At 37.5% G+C, this 17,747-nt stretch overlaps 2 protein-coding genes across 3 annotated transcripts; both read right to left on the bottom strand.

Moving 5' to 3' along the window:
* Nucleotides 1–487: 487 nt before the first annotated feature.
* Nucleotides 488–889, bottom strand: GLYATL3 (glycine-N-acyltransferase like 3). The gene is given in 3 exon segments (XM_057555153.1): nucleotides 488–636; nucleotides 639–763; nucleotides 765–889. Coding segments are annotated over 3 exon segments (399 nt in total).
* A 1,468-nt stretch (nucleotides 890–2,357) lies between these two features.
* Nucleotides 2,358–17,712, bottom strand: CENPQ (centromere protein Q). Of its 2 annotated transcripts, none has more exons than XM_057555151.1 (9): nucleotides 17,631–17,712; nucleotides 13,395–13,537; nucleotides 12,578–12,632; nucleotides 11,039–11,159; nucleotides 10,385–10,453; nucleotides 9,706–9,835; nucleotides 4,657–4,767; nucleotides 4,419–4,493; nucleotides 2,358–3,362 (listed from the first exon to the last, which is right to left on the bottom strand). In XM_057555151.1, the coding sequence occupies exons 2-9, from the start codon at nucleotides 13,494–13,496 to the stop codon at nucleotides 3,231–3,233; spliced, it is 795 nt and encodes a 264-aa protein (XP_057411134.1). In that variant the 5' UTR covers nucleotides 13,497–13,537; nucleotides 17,631–17,712; the 3' UTR covers nucleotides 2,358–3,230. The 2 variants fall into 2 exon arrangements, with proteins under 2 accessions (XP_057411134.1, XP_007193917.2); XM_007193855.2 differs by having other exon boundaries at nucleotides 2,361–3,362; nucleotides 4,648–4,767.
* Between the last annotated feature and the right edge of the window lie 35 nt (nucleotides 17,713–17,747).

Below are 17,747 nucleotides of genomic sequence, written 5' to 3'. Positions count from 1 at the left end.
ATATTCTACAGGGAACTTGAGTCACAGGTGGTAGGAAGAGTTTGGGGAAACAGCAGTGGCAGGCACAGGGGAGCATTATTTTGGGTCGTAGGGAACTGGCGTGGTAGTGGGAAAACCGAGCAGAAGCCCGAGCAGCAATAAGGAAGCAGTAGCCACATGCTCCCATGTTAAATCACTTGTTCTCATGCAGTCATTTCTGCTCCTTTGCGAAGACCCGCTGACTTTAGAACCTTCTTCCTACAGTGGATCGCAAAGGAGGATAATTATCTTGTTTTTAGCCATAGCTGTCTCTGACCCCTATAGTCATTACTGTAGAAACTTGAGACAGGGAGAGTTAGGCATTTCCAGCCTAACCCTGCTTGTCTTCTGGTCCTTTTCAAAAATTTAAGGTTCTCCTGATTCTAGTTTTAATTTTTCCCCTCATTGACAGCTAAGGAGCATGTGTTATGTTCAGAAAAAGGAAGAAAATTCCTGGAGTTCTAATGGGCTAGGGGTGAACTTGCCCAGAGAAAGCTGCAGGGGTGAGAATAAGCCTATAGAATCGACAAGGCAAGAACTCGGCTTGGATGCTGTTTAGGAGGCTAATGGAGAACACGTTGTCATCCAGGACATTGCCCTGAGAGGGGAATCCAGCGTGAGGGCCACCAGCCAGCTGTAACCTTTCCTGCGAAGCTCTGGCAGGGTGTAGCCATGGCACATGGTGGCAAACTGGTCTGTGACAGACCAAGACACGGGGTTCCCCTTGTCATCATGGACACACACTCGGGAAGCAGGAGAGGAGGTTGGCAATATACCAACGACACTGTTCATTGCCGCCCCAAGTCCAAGTCCGGTTGAGTAGATAAGCATCAGCAACTCTCAGGTAGGTTAGTCGTGGGGAAGAACTCATTCTCGAAGAAAATGACATGAGAAGAAATATGAACTCGGTATCACGGGACCACAAACAACTACTTCTCTTTTTACACCGACTCAAACTGAGAAATCATCCTCGAGATAGTGCCTTGCAAATACCAGAATATTTTCAATGAATTAGAATCAGTCACTCACCACTTATAAACATCTTTTAGGGTTTCATTTCTGATAAGACACAACACTCATTATATTAAAGTCTTTCCTTCGAATTTTATGCCCCTTTGTTATTGTCCTCAGAATAGATGAAGGTAAGTATTTCATTTTTCTGTAAAACAGATCTCAGACTTGATCTTATTAACTCCTGAAACTGCTGACACCCTCTCTGAGGGCCTTAAACAAGTCCAGATTCTTGGGCCCCTAATCGTTTCCTTGGTAAAAATAAACGTTTTAGGATAGAATTTCTATCTTTATGCATCTGTGACCAGAAAAAGAAATACAAATTTCTTAATATTCTAGGCATACGTAGATGCTCAAGAAATGCTAGCTCTTCCAGACCTTTCCCTAAAAGGTTTGGAAAAAGGTTTAAAAACCCATGACATTAAGATTAAAAAAGAAAAGATAGAAATTGGTGCAATTTCTGAGAACTGAGATGGATTACTTAGTTGCAAGTCTCTGGGGCTGGTTGTGCTTCCGAATTTGCTTTCATTCTTGAAATTATCAGTATCCTAAGACCATCCCCACTTAAAAGACTGGTAATGTCATTCTCACTATGTCCTTCTTTATAAAGAACACGTTTGTGTTTTCTTTTTATTAGCGGTTCTGCAGTGTTAGCTCACATTCCAGGCATTCCGTGGACTCTGGCACTGGGTCACTCATCTAACAACTAAGCAGGGGGAAAGAATAAATAAATTAGAGCAGAGCGACTAGGCCCGTGAGCCACAACTACTGAGCCTGCGCGTCTGAAGCCTGTGCTCCACAACAAGAGAGACCGTGATAGTGAGAGGCCCGCGCACCGCGATGAAGAGTGGCCCTCACTTGCCGCAACTAGAGAAAGCCCTCGCACAGAAACAAAGACCCAACAGAGCCATACATAAATAAATAAATAAATAAATAAATAAAATAAAATAAAATAAAAAAAGAAAAACACAAGGGTTTTTAAGTTTTAAGACATTTTGTGAAATCTTTTTCCTTTAGTTGCTTTGCCTGGCATGTAGCAGACAGTCCAAAGTATATACTGTAATGTTCTCTTTAAATGTTGCACTATAGGTTTCCTTTCTCGAAGACTTTCTTTCCCTTAAGATCCATTAATGTCCTTTTTGACCATTATTTCCTGAGACCTTTTTTTTGACCCTTTTGCTGAGCTGCCCAGGGTTCCCCATGACGTGTGGTCTCCCTCACTGCAGTGAGCACTAAACCCAACTTATTTAACCGAAGCTGTCTTCCTGGTGGTCTCAGCCTGGAGGGCATTAACAGAATTATAGCACCCTCTAAATTAACTGACAAAACATTCTAGGTTAGACAGAAAAGTAATTATTTTATTTTATAAACAGATAAAAGCAACCCAGACAATATACTGTGGTTGGTTAAAAATGATTTTTAATATATTTAAGTGATAATTTCTTCACGTGTATATGCTTATTATCGCAATGAGAAAAGATTTAGAAAGGGATTTTTTTTGGTTTGGTGTTTATTTTAAGGGAATAAATGAACTTGGGTTTGTTTTTAACAATTTTATGAAATAAAGGTATGCTCTGATGAGAGTAGAAAATAAATATTCAACATCTATTCACTAACCTAACCAAAGAAATAAAATGTTCATGCTACCTCTAAAGTTAAAGACACCTGGCAAATCTTAATTATGCCACAAAAAGTCTAGGGAGTTATGTAAAAGAGCAAAGGCATTTGGGGACTTCTAGAGTTCCACATGACCGGACAGAATATGCAAGTCATCAGCCAAAAAAACAATACTGATACCAAACACTTACATTTTTATGTGCTAGGCACTATAAACACTTTACGTATGTTAAGTCACAGTATCATATTTCCTCTGCACTAACCAATATATGAACTCTATTCAGCCATTATAAACCATCAGATTGTGGCTGTTCTCATTTTACGGTTTTAGGCAAATAACTGGAAATACAGCAACATAAATGTGAGTTCCTACATGTGGGAATTGATAAAAACAGTTTTCAAGGCCTACGTTAGATGTATAGAGGTTAATGGTAGATTTATAGAGGTTAATTTTAAAGCGCATATTAGGAGAATCCTGAAGAAGCCTCAGCCCCGGCAATATCACGTAGAATAACATTTCTACAAATTCATAAACGTTAAACTCATATGGAACAATCTACAAACAAAACAAAACAATAAACTCTTTAAGAGGCATCCAGTCTTTTATAGACTTCTTCAATGAAAGTTAACATGTTCTTCATCTGGGGTGAATTATGGAGAACATCTAAGTCTTTCAGAAGAGCGTTCTGGTTTGGAATTAGCATCAAAATTTCTTTCTGTGGGCATGACAATAATTCTTTTTTAAATTTTATTTTTATTTTTTTTGATATGTAATTGACATTAACATTATATTAGCTTCAGGCACACGGCATAAGGATTTGACATTTGTATACACTGCAAAATGATCACCACAGTAAGTCTAGTTAACATCCATCACCAAACACAGTTACAAACTTTTTCTTCCTTGTGATGAGAACTTTTAGATGTACTCTCTTAGCAATTTCCAAATATACAATACAGTAATAGCTCTAGTCACCATTCTGTCCATTACATCCCCATGACTTATTTATAAATAACTGGAAGTGTGTACCTTTTGACCACCTTTACCCATATAATTAGTTTTTAATCTTTCATTATGAAAAATGTTATATGTATGTTACTTAGAGAGAATGGTATAATAAACCTCATATAATCTTCACTCAGCTTCAATTATCATCAACTCACTGCCATTCTGCTTTTAAATCTATGGTATTCTGTTTTCCCTCTGCCCATTCCCATTCCTCTCACCCTAGGTAGATTTGAGACAGGAAAATTCTGTTACTTTCTGGGGAAACGTAAAGGCTTTCTACCACTGTGAACACTTACACTATAATACCTATGGGGGTCCTTTGCAAAGGTAAGTTAGCAGTGTGCTGTGTACGCCCAAATGTGGACACAGCACTGTCTTAGGAAAAGCTGCACGCGCCATTATCAGAAGCACAAACAAAAGCAGCCGTCAGGATCTGCTTCCAGAAACCCGCCCTACAGCCATGACTGCACAAATGTGTAAAGATATATGCGCGAGGGCGTTCCTAGCATTACCTGTACTAGCAAAAATTATATATTTCCATCATTTTCACAAATTATTACATCATTGCACATCCATGGAATGCTATACAGCTACTGACAAGAATGAGATGTTCAAGTTATACTGTCAAATGAGAAAAATAATTTTGCCTTACAGTTTATATCATGGATTTTGTTTAAAAAAAAAAAAGGAATAGCATATAATGTTTTTACATATATACAACTCGTAACTGGTGATGCAGTTAATATGGTAAATTGGTACTTACCTGAAGTATGGGTGCTTTGAGACTCTTCTGAGAAAGTTCGGGAAGAGAGAGTACCTCACTATCTATTTGAAACATCTAAAGTAGAAAAAGAAAGCTACAGATTATTTCATAAAGCTAGATTATTTCAAAAGGCTGACTTCTCTTATTACACTCAAAAGCTGTCTGGGTAGAATCTAATCATGAAAAATTATATCCAGATTCTAGCGATACTTTTTTTAAAAAAAATTACCTGTTTTACCTTCCTTTCCTCTTCTTCTACCTCACTTCTCAGAACATGAACTTTGTTCTTTAAGCTGTGAATACCCCCAGTCATTGACTCTATGGTCTCCACTATTTTATCTGTTTCTTCCTGCATCAGAGAGAGAAAGCTAATGTTTTAAATTAAATATATTATTAAATGAAACCCAAACAGCTATTAATATATACATACATATTTTAAAAACACCTTATATATTGAAACACTTCTGGAAGAAACTGATAATTCTCATTTTTCTTTCAGAAAACAGACTCCCTAGAAATTGATTTACCAACGGAACAAAGATGTATGTGAAGCTTTCCTCAAAAACTTACGAAAACTGCAGGCATCAGATAACCTGGAAGACCTGTGTGAATCTAGCAGAGCCCAAGGACTGATGGCAGCAGGTACAGGAGCATTCCTTAAGCGGTATGTAACAGCAGAGAAACTCTAACTTTAATTTAGGAACATCTCAGTGCTATTTTCATTTGCCAAAAGAAAGAAATGCTGAACATTAGGGCAGAGATAGTAATAGAAAATGAGTGGCAGTTTCCCACCTAAAAAGAAAATATAACTTACGGGGGAAAACAAAGAGAAAATAAGAAATGAATGAAATGAGTATAATGATATCAGGGGTGTACTGATTGCAGGCCACACATAGAGTTAGCCAGCTTCCAGGTTTCTAAATGGTATTAAGTACTGTACTGCTTTCAAATCTAGTCCTAGCAACAGCCAAGGATAGCACTGCCCCTGGGGATCAGGGAACAAGTAAAGAAGCCACACAGAAGTCATACAGAAATAATAACTCTTAAATCCTGAGGAGTGATATGGTTGATACTTACATCTACATCATTCTCCAAATACTGGAAGCTGAATTTTTACCATCAACTATAGTAATTTTCCTCAACAAATATATTATGGCTTCTAGTAACCATTAAAAAGGGTACCTGCAGAGGTCTGCAACTGCCCATAGGCTGTTTTTGATCAGTCCAAGAGCTATGAATGGTTTTTACATTTCTAAAGGATGGTTAAAAAACAAAACAAGACTATGCAACAAAGACCATACATGGCTCACAAAGAGTAAAATGTTTATCACCTGGCCCTTATAGGAATAGTGTGCTAATCCCTGAGTACCCACGACTTTGGGTCTGTGAGCTACACTTATTAGACCAAATAAGGTCACATTCATGGGTTCCAGGCATTAGGACTTAGACATATCTTTTGGTGGGCCACCATTCAACACACTACAAAAGGGAATGAATAATAGCACTGAATGAAGGAAAGGGTTAATGTAATAAGAACTAAAATTTTTCAGTATAATTTAAAAAATTAATTTTGTTTCATTGCTTTGGTTATCTTCTTTGGGTATTCATACCATATCCATGCTGTATCTTTTTTGCCAAACTTTTATATTTGTCACTTTTCCTCAATACCTTAAAAAAATGTCATTCTTTCTTTTTGAGTCTTAAGATTTTCTCCTTACTTTACCTTTTATTTAAGTATTATTTGTTCTGTTCATTTGCTTATTGCTCCTTCTAACTTAGTCTGCATTACTAAAAGCTTTTTTTCTTTTAGCTCTAATTCTTTCCTGAATTCCATAACTTAATTTTTTAGTATTTCTAATATTTATGACTTTTTTCATACCTTCTATTCTTTTTCTAAATTTCTTTCCGCTCGCTTGGGAAATTAGGTTAGCATTCATCTGTTTTGTGAACACATATTTTTGGCATGCTTTTGTTGTCTGTAGAAATGTTACTTTTTGTCCTTCTTCTAATATTTTCTTATGCTAACTCTGGTTGTAAGATCAGAGAGATTAAAAACTATGCCCCAGAGCTTCCCTGGTGGTGCAGTGGTTAAGAATCCACCTGCCAATGCAGGGGACACGGGTTCCAGCCCTGGTCCGGGAAGATCCCACATGCCGCGGAGCAAATAAGCCCGTGCGCCACAACTACTGAGCCTGTGCTCTAGAGCCTGCGAGCCACAACTACTGAAGCCTGCACGCCTAGAGTCCATGCTCTGCAACAAGAGAAGCCACCACAATGAGAAGCCCGCTCACCGCAACGAAGAGTAGCCCCCGCTCACTGCAACTAGAGAAAGACGGCACGCAGCAACGAAGACCCAACGCAGCCAAAAGTAAAAAATTAATTAATTAATTAAACGAATGAAAAAACAAACAAAAAAAACTATGCCCCAGCAGGTCCTATACCATCTTCTCGGTATCTCTGAAAGACTTTGTTCACCACTGCCTTTCCCTAGCAGCAGCAGCGAGAGTTCAATGAATGTGTCCTTATTGCATGAACACAACTTCTCTTACTGGTAACTGATACAGGTTTTGGAAAGTCATCACCAGCAGTAACTCTAGGCTACAGTGGGAAAAAGCCATTCTAAGTAAGGCACATTGGAGAAAACTAATAGACACAGATAACACCTACAAACTCCTAGTTCAAAGACTCTTATGCCAATGAAGAACTCTTATGCCCAAAATGCCAACAGTGCTTCAACTGAGTAACTAACTGACTGTGAAGCAAACGTTAGGCTGTTGTGATGTTATAAGAAATATACATTTGATTTTCATCCCTGATTCTTGGCACAGAGCTTCCAAATCCTTGGCATTTTCTGCATGATTGAAGTGGGAGGAGCACTTTTTGTGATTCATAATCAGCCCCTTTCAACCATACGTGAATTTATGCTACTGAATAACTCATAGAGGATGGAGGCTGGTTGCCAGAGCAACCAAAATCCTGTGATCAGAGGGTTGGAACTTTCAGCCTGGATCCTTGATCTCTGAGAAGGGGAGAGGGCCTGGAGATTTAGTTAATAATAGATATGCCTACATGCTGAGGCTTCCATAAAAACTCTAAATTACTGGATTCAGACAGCTTCTAGGTTGGTGAACACATGGAGGTGCTTGAACAGGCATGGGAGTTCCGTGCCCCTTCCCATATACCTTGCCCTATGCATCTCTTCCCTCTGGCTGTTCCTGAGTTGTATCCTTGTTAATAAACCTGTAATAGTAAATAAAGTGCTTTCCTGAGTTCCGCGAGCTGTTCTAGCAAATTATCAAACCGGAGGAGAAGGTCATGGGAAGCCCTGATTGATACTTGGTTGGTCAGAAGTACCGGAGGCTTGGCCTTGCATTGGCATCTGAAGTGGGGGGCAGTTCTGTGGGACTAAGCCCTTACCCTGTGGGGTCTGTGCTAACTCCAGGTAGTTAGTGTTAGAATTGAATTAAATTGTAGGACACCCAGTTGGTTTCCACAGAGAAGTGGAGAATTGCTTGGTATGAAAACCCCACAAATTTGGTGTCACAAGTGTTGCGAGTATAGAAAAACAGTTTTTTCCATTTAATTCTATTTATGCTTTTGGCACACGGAGATCCAGTTTTAGGTGTAAAAGAGAAATGCCTCCCAGTGTTACAAAAATCACACTATCATTTACTGTCTCTGATCAAAGACTATTTACTATCTCTGATTTAGTACTTTATGCAAATATTAAATGTTAAAATAACATTTACCATTATTATACTTTAAAAGCTTTTAAAATAACCTTTAAAAAAAGTCAAACTCATAGAATCAGAGAGTACAAAAGTGGTTGCCAGGTGCTGGGGGGGGTGGGGGAAATAGGGAGAAGTTGGTAAAGGATACAAACTTGCAGCTAAAATGAATAAGGTTTGCGGATCTAATGTAAAACATGGTAACTATAACTGATATTACATAATTGAAATCTGTATTATATAATTGAAAGAGAGTAGAACTTAAATGGTCTTATCAAAAAAAAAGTGAGATGACAAGGGAAATTAACTAGATGGGGGGAATCTTTTCACAATGCATAGTTATATTAAATAACCATGATGTACACTTTAAATATCTTACAATTTTGTCAATTATATCTCAGACAAAGCTGAAATTTAAAAATTAACCTATATTAATGTTATCCAACTGTTCATTAAGTGGGGGAGCTAGTGTCAGTACTGAGAATATACTCTTGCAAAGTAATAACATTGGGATGAAAGTTAAATACAATCTCATACAATGAAGAAAGTGAGGCAACCACTAAAAAATACCACTCTATAAATTTACAATATATGTAGAGCTGTTGCTCACAAATAAATCCTTCCATTGTTATTCTCAATCATATGGAAAATCTGGAATGACCTATTTGTGAATGGTGAGTTATTAGAAATCGTTAGGGATGCATTCCTTGCTTAAACTACCACCACCTCGTATTTACTAACAAAGGTTAACAAACTTATTGATCTACAAAGTTGAATTGCTAACAAAGACCGTATCTACAAACTACTTCAAAATGGCAAAAGGATATATGGTCCAATCTGTTTTAGTTTTAATAATTATTTAATAAGCCCCCTGAGGTTGCTTTTCTTAATTGTTCAAGTATCCACTAATTAAAAGCCTGCAGTTTATCATGACAGCTAATATTATCTCCCACTGTCTTCTACAGAATAATGATTAAGAATCACTTGCCCTGAAATCGGACTAAGAGGTTTGCATCATAACTGTAAGCAGTCTGTCTAAGGTTCAGCTAGAAATGCCCATATGTCTCTTTTTCACACTTGTAAAATGTGAAATATAGCACAGGTCTCTTTAAATCATTAAGGGCTATAACTGTAAAGTGCTTAGAACAGTGACTAGAACACAGAAGGCCCTCATTACATGTTATCTATAATGACTATAACAACAGTAATGATGATGATTGTGTTCTTCTTGCCAATAAAGTAGCATATACAGGACAGAAAAACTAATATAATGTGTTTTGAAATGCTACAGCATTTAGTGATGAATTCCTATAATCTGATATTTAAAGTCCGATGAAAAAAATAAGACTGCTACTTAATTACAAATATATTAGAAATAGTCTTAACTTTAGAGGCCCAAAGTTCAGGCAAAGTTTTTGCTTTGTTAAAAAAAAAAGTTAAGGAAAAACCTGGTCCAAGATCTAGTATTTGTTATTAGAAGAATATCATGACAATTTTAAAAACTTTTTGGTCTTTTCCCCTTCCCCTCTAAAGATGAACTCCCTGTTCAAACTTCATACCTGCAATAATGCCAGACCCTCTTCATGACCTCTGTGCTGTGCCCTTTCCATTTTCAGTAGACTTGACACATGAGTTAAATCTTGCTGCTTTTTGGGAGGGACTTTCAGGGTTTCACACAGTTGCAGCAATCTTATGGATAGAATAAAAACATAACTTTATTTTTGAGTACCATTAGTATCATTTTTGTTTCTTGTTTTGAAATACTGTCATCCTCTTTTTTCTTCCCTCATACTCCCAAGGGCTGTAATGTTCTTTTATTTTAAATAAATTTATTTATTTTATTTATTTATTTTTGGCTGCATTGGGTCTTCGTTGCTGCACGCCAGCTTTCTCTAGTTGTGGTAAGCAGGGGCTTCTTTTGTTGCGGAGCACGGGCTCTAGGCACGCGGGCTTCAGTAGTTGCAGCACGTGGGCTCTAGAGCACAGGCTCAGTAGTTGTGGCGCACAGGCTTAGTTGCTCCGCAGCATGTGGGATCTTCCCTGACCAGGGATTGAACCCGTGTCCCCTGCGTGGGCAGGCGGATTCTTAACCACTGTGCCACCAGGGAAGCCCTGTAATGTTCTTTTATTAACAGTGGCTAATCTTAGCAATAAGTCGCCTCCCCCAAATCCCTGACAAATCATCATTTAACCTTTCAATTATATCTCAATCATTTTTTAATTGTATAACTGTATTACCTTTTCTTTAGGAAGTTCAGATGATATTGAATTTTTTCATTTTCTCTAACACTGTTACTCAAAATTGCTCTAGAAGAGAAAAAATAGGGATTGAATAAATATTAGTTTGAAACATAACTAGTATAATCTGTTTACTTTTTCTCTCTGATTTCTTTCAAGTACCCCTTTTTACTAGCCAGGCAGAATCAATCACTTTTTCTTTTATGTTAAATACATTTAAAGCAGAGGAATAATCTAAGTTCTTTTTATCACATTATATTGTTGTAATTAATTTATAGGCCTGACTCCTCTGATAGATTTCAGCTCCTTGATGGCAGAATCCTGTCTCTGTATTCCTTTTAGCATGTTAGCTTCCACATAAAGTGTCAATTTGAGCTAACTTCTTCCTAAAGTATCCCTCACCAGAAAAAGTTGTAGATAGCAGATCAAGCAAAGATTTCAATTTTATTCCACTGATGAAATTCCAAGTTTCTGAAATTAATAAAGACATTTTTGCTGAATGCTAAGGCCATCAAAAGACATTAAATAAATCTTGCAAAAGAGAAAAACACCCTATCACCATAAAGTACATAATAACATTTAAAAGGATACTGTCTATAGGAAACATATAAGCAGAAATAAAAAGAGTGAAATAGAAAAAAATTTCATACTCACATTATTACTGATTCCATCATAGTTTGCAAATGTTCTCTGCTACTCTTCGAAAGAGGTTGCCAGGTTTTTCTCTTGTGGGTTGCGATCTTTACCTGTTTTAGATTAGTATGCTTTGCTTGTCCTGTCACTGGTGAAAGAAGAGACTCTGGTTTTTCTAGAAGTTTGTATGTTTTTACTTAAAAAGTGATTCAAATATAAATTTATCTAAAAGAGCTAATGGAATTATGAGAACCAATATTATGAAGCTGTATAAACTATTTAATTTCCTTTTTATTACACAGCCATAACAGGCCAGGTATTGAATATGAATATGCTATTGTTATATTAACTAAAATACTATTAAGTGATATTGCGGATACAAACTCAAGACAATCTTAAATAAAGAACCAAGCTGGGGCTTCCCTGGTGGCGCAGTGGTTGAGAGTCTGCCTGCTAATGCAGGGGACACGGGTTTGAGCCCTGGTCTGGGAAGATTCCCACATGCCGCGGAGCAACTGGGCCCGTGAGCCACAACTACTGAGCCTGCGCGTCTGGAGCCTGTGCTCCGCAACAAGAGAGGCCGCGATAGTGAGAGGCCCGCGCACCGCGATGAAGAGTGGCCCCCGCTCGCCGCAACTAGAGAAAGCCCTCGCACAGAAACGAAGAACCAACATAGCAATCAATCAATCAATCAATAAATCTTAAAAAAAAAAAAAAAATAAGCAGTTCTTTGAATGAGCTTTAAAAAAAAAAAAAAAAAGAACCAAGCTACAACTCTCAGGATTCAACATAAAAGTCTGGTTCTCAGAAATGACCTGAATTAAAGGGCTTCACTGAGAAGACTAGAAAATGATTTCTGCCAAATGCTGGATGGCAACTGAAACAAAGGAGATTAACCAGACCACAAACAGATAATCAGTGTCTACTAGGTTGTTGATATTATTCTACTTATAAGAAATAAACAAAGGAGATACACTATTGGCTCACATGAAGATTAGTTTTGGAGAGAAGGGAGATTAAATAATTACATTTCAGGTATGCAAAGCATTACAAAAGAAAAAGTACAGTGCACTATGGAAGTATAAAACCGGAGGACCTAACTTGGTCTTGGGTGAGGAGAGGTAGAAAATTCTTCCATGCTGAAGTGATGTTTAAGTAAAGGTGACTACTCCAAACTAATTTACTCCAGACAAACTCAGTGGTTCCAATCTAATCTAAATAGTGGTGGCGAAACGGAAGCATATTTGTCTCAAAGAGAAATCAGTAGGTGTGTCTGTATATCACAAATCAGTAATAATTCAGACTGTGGTACACTCTGAATTTCTCTTGCTCCTTTCAACTTAGGACCCTACACAGTATTTTGCTACAGGTGGTAAGTAAAATTTCAGTTGACCAAAAGAACTGACCAACCACTGCTACTTATTCTTGCAAAAATAAGAATGTAACTGTTTATTACTGTCTTTTGCTTATGCAGAACTCATAAACAAGATACTGAGAATTTTTTCATAAATATAGATAGCTTGGGAAAGATAGGTTAAACAAGACATAGAAAAGGAATACCTTCAGAAGACAGATGTTTTGGATGACTTTTATTTTTTTTCGCTGTGTTTCTAACCTAGAGGGAAAAACACATGTGTATGCACAAAGAATTAAACATTAGATAAAAAGATACTGCTATTGCAATAGATTTGTCATGTATGTTGGAGAGAATTCATATACCTTCTGGCAAGACAGAAAAAAAGTATATTGCTACTTCTACAGAAAAAGGATGTGTATTTATCACAAGCAGAGGATATACTAAAGCTACTCCTGAACAATGGTGATAAATTATAATAGAATTTCATATGGTGTCAAAGAATGTTTTAAAGAAATCATACTCATCTTGCCTGTGAAATAGTGTTATATACTTTTCCTGAAAAACAAATATAGGCATTGTCTAATACAGGGTAAATAGAGAAAAATTGTTGATTATTTCTTTTATGGTAGGAAGAAGTTAATTCCTCCCAAACTAATTTTTCTCTATGTTAATAAAAATCTCCTCCACCAATTGACAGATTCTCTTGTCTTTTAACATATGAATGCCATAGAATCTGTATACTCTATTCCCAGTCTTCCGATTTAAACACCTTAGCAATGCCCCATAGCACTTCTTCCCTAAAGAATTCTCTGATCAATATCTTTAGAAATTGAGGTAAACAATTTTTATGTGAGAACTTTTACAAACCATGTTGCAACAGCTCCCATATAACAATATATGTGGAATAAGAATTACTATAATTTGTAGTAAAGCTGACCTTTAGTCTTCACATACTGCTTTACATAGAACAGATGATATTTCTAATCAGAGTCCTGAATGATAAACTTGATATTTCATTACCTCTTTCTCTGATAACTCCGCTTCTTCATTATCAATTTTTCTTTTTGGATTTCTTTTTAAATGTTGAGACCTTTTCTTAGATGGATTTGCTTTGCTAGACATCTTGATGTAAACAGAACAACTATAACAGTGTTTCAAAATGTCTGTAAAGATGAAAAGAACACTAAAGACTTGTTTTATTAAAAACATTTTGTTAAAAAGACTACTTATAAATGTTCCAAATTTGCCTTTAAAAAAAAATCATAAAGAAAGCTTTGGCATAGTATTGTGTGTTTTTAAAACATTTAAATATATTTTAAAACAAATAACATTGGTTCTCATTAGAGTAAAGATATCTAATTCAGTTTCATTCCTAAAAATTTCTTCCATTTGTATGGCATTAAAAAATCTTATATAAAAACACTTTTACACCTCTTACTTTATACTCCCCCAGACAATAACGTTATCTCTATATTTAAATCCAAGAAGATGGAAATATATAGTGCTAAATTGTTTTACTCTAGTCACAGATAATGTCAACTCAAAGAATAACATTCAGGCCTTCTTATTTAAGGCTTAATGGATTTATCATTCAACTTAACGTCAAAGATGGGAGACGATAATTTTTAGGATTATACCATGAATCTACGTTGTAGACATTCATGTGGTAAATTCACTCATAAGGAATTAAGAATTAAAAAGTTAAAAAGTTAAGCTTTAACTTTTTCTGGGTTATGTGTATTTTAACAAAAGCACAGAAGTATACTGATTACTCTGTCTTCTCACACATTACAAAACAGGCACCGGAGTGGGGATGAGAATGTCAATGACAAAATTTAGAATAATTCCTTTTCCCCATTTAATAGTTCTTTATCACCAAACTCATTTCTGCTAAAAGAAACAGAGGGATAAAATATATATTCCTGCATTAGATCATAAAGAGCAGATAGCTAAGAAGTTACGTACATGTTTGGTACAGTACACGTGAACACAAACCTACACACACACACACAAGTATGTGTGGTGTGTACATTATATATACATATTTTTCTAGACATATATAGTTAGATATATAGACAAACCAGTCACCATTCCTTTTCTAAAAATTCAGAGTTTATCACATTACTACAATTTAAATATACGCGCAGATTTAGAGACAGACAATAAAGTGGGTACTCTGGATAAATCTATTCTCTCAAATTTTAAAAGGAAAAGTTCAAGCTTTTCTTTTTCCCGTAAGACAAAAATAGTGGGAAAGAAAGAATTAACTGAAAGATCACAAACCATACTTGGAGACTACATGTCAGATCAGTTACAAAAAGCAGTGGAAGCTAAAATACACTTTACCCTGCTTTTGAACAACGTGGCACCTTATTCTACACCCAGTCTCCTCTGTTGCATTCCTGAAATGTCAAATTCTCTCAACTTGACATCCATGCCATATATTTCCCCTACTTAAAAACCAATCCATATGAGAGTTTTGCCTGTGGACCTCTCCTGGAAGGACTGCCATGTACAGTACAGTTGTTCACTGAAGAAGAGCATCCAGGTGAGAGAACAATTGAAGGCTGAGATTTAGTCCTCATTCCATTTAGGAGACTAAAAATGGTGCAAATTCCTTCTCACTCTTGTTATTGAGAGGTGAAGTATATGTCCCCTTGTCTTAAATCTTACAGACTGTGCAGCGGTTTGAGCAGTAGAATATGGTGGAAATGATTCTGTACCAGTTTCCTGGCCCAAATATGAAGAGACTAGCAGCTGCAACTTCCCCTTGCTTGGAATATTTGCTCTTGAAACCCAGCTAGCACTCTATGAGGAAGGCCAACACGGAGAGGAACTAAAGACCCCGGCAAAAGCCCCAGCTGAACTCCCAACCAATAGCTAACACCAACGATTGCCAGCCTCGCACATGTACCTGAGCCAATACACTGCAGCTGACGCTGCGTGTAAAAGTTATAAGTCAACCCTACCAAGCTGTTTCCAATCCCAAATTTTGGAACAAGATAGGTAATGTTTTTTAATTAAAAAAGAAAAATCCTTCCGTAATACCTACCTTATAACATCCCAACTCTTTACCATGACATTTATAGTCCTTAACAATCTAGACCTGCCAAGCTTTCCATACTTCTCTCCCACTACTCCTCAACTGCATTTCCCTCTCCAGATAGACTGGATTTCCGGAACACACTTTGAGTAGTGCACATACTCTACCCGAGCTGCTCTCTCCTGTCTGTGCCCAACCTCCTCTCAGATCATGAGCCACCTGCTTCTGAAAGCCTTCCTAACCACTCCACCTCAACGTTCTACAGAAGTCTGTGGGCTCTTACGGTCTCTTTCATTTGGCACTTATTTATAGTTTGGTTTTGTTCATCGTTTTTCTTGATATTGTTTATTCAGTAATATGTAATTCAGTGCTACTCCAAATTTGATTTACAAACTGTTTGTTACAGTCTTTTAAAGTATAGACATTAAAAGTATTCATTTAGAAACTTTTATGGCAATTTGACAACAATTTTATGTATGTTAGATCTGGCCAAAAAATAACTGGCTTCGTTTTTTCTTTTTAAGTTTAATTTTTCTAATAATTCATTAAAAAAGACTTTCTTTTTTAGAGAAGTTTTATGGTTACAGAAAAATTCAGCAGAAAGTACAAAATTCGAGCATACCCCCCCTTCCCTACTATCAACATCCCATACCAGAGCAGTGCATTTGCCACAGTCCATGAACCGACATTGACACATCCTATCACCCAAAGTCTATGGTTTACATTAGGGCTCATTCTTGGTGTTGTACGTTCCATGGGTTTGGCTAGTATTCAGTTTTTTTAAAATTGTATTTTACAAAAGTATCAGTTGTGACTGATTAAAAATTTTAAAAAAACCCAAAATTGGTCCTTTACCACAGACAGTCTGAAAAGCTCTGTTTTCATTGATACCTACTTGAGGCAATTAGCCATAGTGCAGAAAGTTCCTCCACCTCAGCACTATTAACATTTTGCATGGGATAGACCAAAATTGTCTCCAGACAAATATCCGCTGGTGCAAAACTGCCTGAGGTTGAGAACCACTGCCAAGAGCCAGCCAGGGATGAGGACAAATTGCCCAGGTTCCAAATCCCAGCTCTGTCATTTAACTAGCTGTATAGCCTTGGGGAACTAAATTTGCTCACTTTCCCCACGGCTAAAAGTATCAACATCAAAGGCTTTTGTAAAGCTAAAATTTTGTACAGAATACATAAAGTGCCTAGAACTTGGGACATAGTAAGAACTCAATAAATAAAATAATCTACTGTTACTGTTGGGCTAGTTGTAGCAGATACAAAAAGGAAGAGTAAACTTTGGCCTGTTTTGGATCCGCAGGAAACCACAGGCTAGTGGTAGTAGCTACAGACACGTGAAAACAATTCCTATGTATATTCAGTTATACACAATGCAACAAATGTTACGAGACAAATGAGTGAATATCTCAAATTGGTGTGGGTATGGGGGGCGACATAGAGAATTCAGAGAAAAAAGTAATATTTGAATTACATTTTGCAATATTTAGCCAGAAGGAAGGGGAGTAAAGCATTTGAGAGAAAAAAAAGCCCGTTGGCAAGACACTTCAAAAGAAACTGGTCTGTTCAGAGGCAGAAAAAATTCAGAGAGGCTTTGACGTGTACGGGAGGAATGAACAGAAAAAAAGACTGGGACTGTAGTTTGCAGCCAGACTATATACTGCAGTAAGGAATGTATTCTTTACTCTGTAGGAAACAGGGAAGTATTCTAGGTTGTCTTGTTTTCTTTGCCAGCGTGCTGAAACTCGTGGAAGCCACCAAGCTAGACCTCTGTATGGGCACAACAGGTGAGCACGACGTCTGGCAAAACTGCAAATACACAATGTTTACCTCTTGACAAATGAGGCCTAGGTGTAGCGACGCTGCCGACCGCAGCTTCCTTAAGGCTCAAAGGCACTCATCACTAAGGCCGCACTTAGCCCCACGACTGACTGCGGGAGAGGTTAAGGAGGGAGAACAAGGATTACGATGATTCGGGGAAACGAGGGAGGAACCATGCGTGGCTTCACTCACTCCTTGCGAATCAAATACCACTTTTTCAATCACTGGCTCCGAAGGGCACACCTGTTCGGATCTCCCTGCTCTTTGAAAACCACCTCAAGCTCCTCAAACACGAGTCGCCGAGTTTGCCACCAACGCGCCGCACACAAAACTCATCCCCAAACTGGAGCCAGCGTCAGGGAAAGCGCTTTCACTACTCACCAAAGACGCCTCTTGAATCCTTCCAGGTGCCGCGCTCAGAGCAATTCGCGCCCAAACCTTCCAAAGCCGCGGAGACCCGGAAGTGAACCAGTAGAAACCGGAAACACTTGTGGAGAG

This window comes from Balaenoptera acutorostrata, chromosome 10 (assembly GCF_949987535.1).
Source record: "Balaenoptera acutorostrata chromosome 10, mBalAcu1.1, whole genome shotgun sequence".
Classification (NCBI taxonomy): domain Eukaryota; kingdom Metazoa; phylum Chordata; class Mammalia; order Artiodactyla; family Balaenopteridae; genus Balaenoptera; species Balaenoptera acutorostrata.
This window is presented reverse-complemented; position numbering and strand designations above follow the sequence as displayed.

Coding starts and splice junctions, on each gene's coding strand:
- CENPQ (XM_007193855.2), bottom strand. CDS start 13,496: ATGTCTAGCAAAGCAAATCCATCTAAGAAAAGGTCTCAACATTTAAAA. Junction 4,768..9,705: donor AGGGTCTGGCATTATTGCAG/GTATGAAGTTTG, acceptor TCTCTGATGCAG/GAAGAAACAGATAAAATAGT. Junction 4,494..4,647: donor AGGAAAGGAAGGTAAAACAG/GTAATTTTTTTT, acceptor TTTCTACTTTAG/ATGTTTCAAATAGATAGTGA.